This window comes from Falco rusticolus, chromosome 1 (assembly GCF_015220075.1).
Source record: "Falco rusticolus isolate bFalRus1 chromosome 1, bFalRus1.pri, whole genome shotgun sequence".
Lineage (NCBI taxonomy): Eukaryota > Metazoa > Chordata > Aves > Falconiformes > Falconidae > Falco > Falco rusticolus.
Genome location: NC_051187.1, coordinates 125,918,162 through 125,925,305, shown reverse-complemented (window position 1 = coordinate 125,925,305; position 7,144 = coordinate 125,918,162). Strand labels below are relative to the sequence as shown.

The 7,144-nt window shown below is 36.4% G+C and overlaps 1 protein-coding gene across 3 annotated transcripts in view; it reads right to left on the bottom strand.

The window, feature by feature from the left end:
- Positions 1-729: 729 nt before the first annotated feature.
- VEGFC (vascular endothelial growth factor C) overlaps positions 730-7,144 on the bottom strand; it is an 82,261-nt gene continuing 75,846 nt past the window's right edge. For all 3 annotated transcript variants that reach the window (XM_037399423.1, XM_037399442.1, XM_037399432.1), the window contains exons 5-7: positions 6,272-6,381; positions 5,689-6,019; positions 730-1,257 (exon numbers count right to left, since the gene is read on the bottom strand). In XM_037399423.1, the coding sequence (XP_037255320.1) occupies positions 1,143-1,257; positions 5,689-6,019; positions 6,272-6,381 (556 nt within the window). In that variant the 3' untranslated portion in view covers positions 730-1,142. The remainder of the gene's footprint in view (positions 1,258-5,688; positions 6,020-6,271; positions 6,382-7,144) is intronic.

Sequence of the window (7,144 nt, the reverse complement as noted above, 5' to 3'; positions counted from 1 at the left end):
TGCACATTGTTTTTTCCATGAAAGTTAAAAATCTTACCTCTTTTTAGTGTTGCAGATGTTTGATTTCACATTCTCTTTAACAAAAAGACAATTTTTAATGTAGAAATTATGTCAATCCATACCAGACTGGTAGAAGTCCTTTCACTGGAATACAAATTGTATTTCTTTCCTGCAAAGTATTTTTGCACACACATGCACTGTTGCTCAAGATACGTGATTGACTATATGAAAGAGTAAAGTGCACCAAAGCATTCTGAATTGCTTAGTTGTAGATCTTACAATATAGCCTGTAATACTAAATAAAAAACCACAGTTGGCATTTCCGCTTTCATACCATATAACTTTCAATAGTCATTATTTAACATTATTCATTAGGAATGCTGACAAAGAATAAAATAGAAGGTGAATATATTGGAATGTGAGTGGTTGCTGCTGTCCTTTAAACATAGTCCTTATCCCTGGGTAACACCCAGGATCTCCAGTGTTTTCATTACTTATTAATTCCTGCCTTGCTAGTTTCATTCTAGAGACAGAAATATCACTGGCCATGAAATACTAAGTATAGCTCTTTCTATTTCAAATTACATATACACAAGCACGAGACAAGGTCTGTAGTCTTCCTTTCATAAAACTGCCTTCTCTTAATCACCTTTCTCCCTTGTAAGAACCCTAACAATAAAGCCGAATTATAGACCCTTTCCTTAAGCAGATGATTAAACATTCTCACCATTATATAATACAATTTCCATTTTATTTTAAACATACTTTGCATGATATAAAAATATTGATCACAGTGAGCTTTAACAATTGTTACTGCTATAAACAGAAATGCTGCACAATGGTTTTAGTGGAAATAAATTATATAGTCATTATCTCTTTAAAAAAAAAAAAATCACAAGAAGGAGAACCTAGGCTGTTTGGTCATTGGCAGAAAATAAGTCCTTATTGAGTTCTTTACAAAACATGAACCCCAGTTATTTCCTACATTTGCTTTCCACATCTTGAGAAAAGCACAATGAGTCTGTCTCTGAAAGCCCCACAGGGTCTCTGGTGAACATTTAATTCCAAATATTAGGAGTTTCTGTTGTTCTTTTGTTCTAATGGAAAAATGTACACCCAAATAGCAAGTAGCACTCTCATCACTAATTCATAAGTGGTCTTTTCCAATATGTGGGTACACAGCGGCACACTTCTTCACTAAAATAAAATCCAGCATCACAACGTTTTGTTCGGACTGTACACGGTGGTCTGTAACAACTAAAGAAATGAAAAAAAGCAAGCATTAATATAATATGATCATTTATATTAACCTGAAGTAGAAATTTCTGAGCATTCAGATTGCCATTTCTGAACGGAACATTTAATTCCTACAAAAACTTACCCTTTAACTTCTGTTTATGTTTTTGCAACTACCTTCAATTGGACTATTCTTCACAAAAGACAATGAAAGAACAATGGATGCTATTGAAGAGAAATTATTCTATTGCAACAGATACTCATGAATATTTTTAACATATTGCCTGGTTGTAATTGCATTCTAATCTCGAGTAGCATTGTTTGAAATCTAATTTTGCAAAGACAATAGGGGTTTTTTTGTACTCAAATTGGCTTGTTATGACCTACTGCATGCTGCCGGTTTGAGGTGGCAATCTGCATTTCAGGTGATAATCAAATCTACCATCTTCTTACACAGGACTGTTTCTCACCTTAATCACTAATGCAATAAGCCTAAGAGAGATTAGTCTTGAAAATGAGAACATACTTCCTTTCAAGTTGCAGACTCCTACAGTCACTCTGAGGTGAGTGGGAATGCATCGACATTTCAAATTGCATCTATGTCCATTCTGAAGTAAGATCAAAGCCTGCATGTTTACGATAAATCTTCAAGGAAAAAAGAACTGAAATAGGTCCTATTTGATTAAAGTAAGTTTAACAAAATCGAGCATTAAACCACAAGTCACATCTACCTAAGAAGCAGCAGAACTTTTCTTCACAGATTCCTTGACTGAAAAATAGAACTTGGACAAAGATAGTATCTGTGGTTGTTCCTGAACTCTTCCTTTTCCTATTTTATTTTTCTATTAAAACAAGAACTTGACCTAAAATAACCTTACAATAACAATGCTAAATACTTTCTGGTGTATAATGGAGACAAAGTACAAGTCTGGGTGTTTTTTTTCAGACGCTGGCAATGAGTCAAAAGACAAAAGTATACGTTTTGAATTTCAACACAGTTATACTTAAAACTTGCATTTAAATAATGTGTGCCTGTTTGTGAAACACTGGTATTATGAGCTATTACTATAATTCATACTTACTTCAGTTCAAAGACACTACAGTACACTATATTAAGGCAATGTCGCTACCCTCTTCCCTATGTAATTCTTGTTTCAGGCTTGTGGCTACTCTTATTATTGTTGCAGATAAGTTAATACGCTGTGTGCTTGTTTTGGATACCAGGTTACTACTCTGCTGTAATTTTTTTATGATCTGAGGTCTGGATTACAGTTACATTAACTTACACCAGCTAGTTCAACCAGTGAACCTGGCTATGAGGAAAACATCAAGGAATGAGGAAGACTGCAAACGTGACATTTATTAACTAGCCACGTCTTGTTCAGTGTTTTCAGTGTCATTAATCCCAGATTAGTTCATCAGTGTGGTCTCTGTAATTAAGGGAGTAACATTATTTTGTGCCACTTCATAAAGATATTTGAGATCAGTGTAACAGCTCATTGGAATCTCTCAAAACCCTACTGATCTTTTGCCCAACGGAGTTTGGAAACAGTCGTAAAAGGCAACGAAAATGTTTGCCAAATGACCTAGCACTCAGATCCAATCTGAGCAAATGGGCAACCAGCAGTAGGCCTGCTCTGGGAAAAAGGTGCTCCACGGAGATGAGACTGAAACACTGAACTTGCCTTTTTGCCTCTCTCTGACACCAAAGTTAGACTATTTCATGTACTGAAGGACCGTAAAATGAAATAAGAAAAAAAAAAAAAAAAAAAAAAAGACAAAGCCAAACTCTTCCACCCACTATACAACACGCTGTACAAAATGAAAAGCAGTCACACAATCACTCGATATGAGGAGTTCCCTTTGTTTAGGATTCATGCCTCCTAGTGAACTGTGAACTTCAACTTACAGTTGAGAGTGCTGTAAAGCACCATTCCCACGGGAGCTTGTGTCCAGCAGCAGTCAAGGTCGGGCTACTGCAGTCCTACCCTTATCTGGGACATGGCAACAGAGCAAGAAAGCCTCTCCTCCTCTAAGAGGCTTTGCAGCTGAGGTGCCTAGCTATCTGGCCCTGCCAAAACTGACCAAAATAAATTTTTGAGGTGATAGCACAGGGTGAATAGCAGCAGAGTCATTGTAACTACAGAAACGTGGTTTCCTTAGGAAACTCTGCTGAACAATAGACCAGGTCTTTCAAAAGGTTTGGGCTGGATATTGTTTACGTAACGCTTTCATGTGATAGATGTCTGTTTTGTTGAGGATAATATCTGAGCATACTGGAGGTGAGACAGATGTTCGGTCAGTGTGTATAGTGCTGGGTCAGCCAGTGGCAACTTTCTCTTGATGGTCAGTAATTGCAGCTGTTGCTGCTGAACGCCCAGGTTTGCCGTGCGGGGCAGTCTCACTTCACAGATGAAAATGAAGCAGAAAACGCTACTTTCAGTCGCGTTATCGGCTTAGCAGAAAATACTACTTTCATCATCATCAACTTAAAAGCCAGTATATTTTACAGTGGGCTTTTTCTTTCTTTCCTTTTCCTTTTTCCTTTCTACGCTGCCCTTTGTAAATGACTTTGTATTCCTTTCCTCTGGAGCAGGGGATAACATCAGCAGCAGAGGTGCTTCGAAACCAGAAGCTACAAGGACAACAGCATGGAACGCTGTCTAGGACATGGCCACAGGATTCTGTCCATGTCTAGGTCTCAGGCATCTTGCACCAAGTTATAGAGTGGTACCTCCTCCATTTACATTATGGTCTTATAACAGCAAGGGATCTTTTTTCAAAGACAAACAGGATGTTGCAGGTTTTTTTTACTTCTTTTAGAGAAATCTTGTGGTGGACAGAGCCAAAATATGAGAAACCTACAGTAAGTCCTTTTTTTAAGAAGAAGGAGAGATTGCATCCTCTGTTTTTCCCTTGATGGTCCTACCAGCTACCATCTATCAGTTGTAGAGCTCCAGAGTAACACCATACACAAATCAATCTTTCTCCACACAAAGATGAACTGCTTAAAGAGAAACAGCTAAAAGCACCCTATATCACATTGCCCTTGGAAGTGAGAAAGTGATCAAACTATCGTTTTCAACCACAACACCACAGAGAAAAGCGGGGCTCTATTCCCTCCTTCAAATACTAAGTCTTTAAATAAACAGAGATGGCATCAGCTATTTATTGTGGCATTTCTTAGCTTTTTGAATGCCTGACTTCTCCAGTTGTGAATGTTCTTTTAAAATACACATGGTTTATGTGTAGCACTACTGGCAGTGCACACTGGAGCAGTGCTAAGGCTCTGTAGCATGTTAAAGCTCATGTAATCATGTTGTTTCTTTTACTCTGCAAACATAAAATTGAAATAAAACCTGAATGACAGTTATTTCTTATGTTTCTAACAACTCTTCTATTCCACTCAAAAGGCCAAACATAACAAAACAGGTACTGCCAGTTACTATTAATATTTTCCCCTATTTTAGAAATTTCAGCACAGGTGTCATTCCTAATATTAGATATTTTTTCTTTATGTATATATGGTAATATAATTACATGTTATATTAAAATACATAATTTTTACCTTTGATAAGCAACAAATAACCACAACCATTTAAAATGTCTCACTTTGCCATTTTCCTTTTTCAGTGTCTGAACATTTCTGGAACTGTTATTTGTCATTAATATAACAGAAATAATTTCCATATATTCGTAAGTGATCTTTCTGTTCCAAATGGCATTGTTTCTAAGAAATTAACTTCACAGAAAAACGTTCCTCAAAAAATACATAAAGCAGAAATTAAGTCATTCATATTTTTGTATATAGACTGCTACCACTATAGATGTAGCCGTCGTGGAAGGAAAAGCTCCAGTGATATATGAAGAAATTGCAGAGTTTTCTTCCTGACCAAATCCCATTTTAAATGATGAATGTGGGTGGTCTCTTTTATAGTTACGTATGTCTACTTTTCACAGAAATCACCCAGAGCTATAATACTTTTCGTGCACTCATAAATCTTTAATATCTGTTGAGTGAAATTAAGGCTATGCAAAAATTTAGGAAGCGAAAATGAATTATGGTATCTCCAGAACTAGCCTCTGAGATCCAATTAGGAATACTTGAGTTATTTGAATTGCAATGTTCAGTTCTTGGGGAAAAACAGAGTGGGGTTTTAAGTAGCATTAAAAAAATCCCCAGGGAGCTTGATCTTACAGCTCATTTTCATCAAAATAAAAAAAATAATCATATGAAGTAGTAATAAGAGTACAAGAAAATAAACATGCTTTAAAATACTCATTCTGACTAGTAGTTTCCCCTTGGAGATGATCAAAGTCATAGAAGATAAAATCAAATTGAAGAGAGGCTTACTTTTTACTTAAGACTACAAAGCAATGCAACAAGACAGCTAACGACACAACAAAAATGTACCGTAAACACAACAAAAGGAGTAAACACTGAGTTTTTACCTGCACGTCTGGTGGTGGAATCTCTTTCCTTTTAAGAAGCATTTATTGGGAGATTCTATACATTCACAGCTGCATTTTGCAGGATTTAGTGGCTGATGTTTAGGACAGATCTTTTTACACACACACTGGCACTTATCGTCATCGAACTCCTTGTTGGGCCCACAGGAAGCAGGAAGCAGTTTGTTTTTGCACATGCACTGACACGATGATCTGTCTAGTTCTTTGTAAGGTCCACAGCTTGAGGGCCGTATGCCTCCTCTGCAGACACACTGACAGGTTTCTTCATCCAGCTCTTTGCTTGGTCCACAGATATGGAAACCTTCAGATGCATCTAGAAATACAGCAGAGACGTTGCACCACTATCAATATTTTGTGTCTACCCATTCACCTATATAAGTGAAGAAATGATAGCAAATCCATACCTTTTAAGGTCTTTTAAGTATACATCAAAAACCAGGCAACAACCAGTAATAGTATCAATAAAGAAAAATACTTAACTATTCACTTTTTTAGGTTTTTAACTTCTCCTTTAGGTAAATCAAAACATGGAATGACAGTTAATCCTTTAAGCAAAGCTGCTTACCAGAATCTCCAACGTGAGAAGAGAAACCAAAATCATGCTGTGCCAAACATCTGCAAATTTGATTATTCCAAATATGATTTTTTGGACAAGTCTTGTTTGCCACATGACACCTGTGGAATGAAATATACTGCTGAATTACTACCATAGGAACTAAAAAAAAAAATAATATGCATTTTAGGTGCTGACTGCTTTTGTTTCCCTCCGTTACAAAAACCTTTCTAAGAGCTTCAGCTCATTCATAATCTTATTTTTAACTCCTATCAGATCTGTTACTAATTGAGGTTCTCCCCAGTATAGGAATCTTCAACCATTTGTTGAAGGTACCTTCTCATGTTTCAAGTTTTAGCTCTAACTTCTAGAAGCTGATATCTATACTTTCCTAGTGTAGTCTGGAAACAAATCTAAGCCTTGAATGTAAGCTTTATATAGAAAATAGACCAGCATAAAAATATTTGCATGCCAAATACACATAGGGCGTAAGAAGCATACTTTTCCACATTGTTTTTTGAAATACAAAAATGTTTTCACATGTATAGATGTCAAAAGACAGCTGTTAATAGTTTCTGGATGAACGCAGTACACAAAAATCTAATTTCTAAAACAAAATCGGTTTATCAGATTTCTTTCCCCTTTACATGGAATTTAGGTGTCATTAACTGACTCCTCCTCGTCAGCCACTCAAATCCTAGACAGGTTTCTTGCATCTAAAGAGTTGGACTTCAGCAGTGATGCTCTTCACTTTAGAAATGAAAGAAAACAAAAAAATTAACAGTTTAGTGCTCTTTACCTGCTAATTTTGCAGCCAAGGTAGTGGACTAAAGAAAACAAAAAATCCTAACAGCAGCTGGTGCCTTTTAAAGGAGGACTGCACTT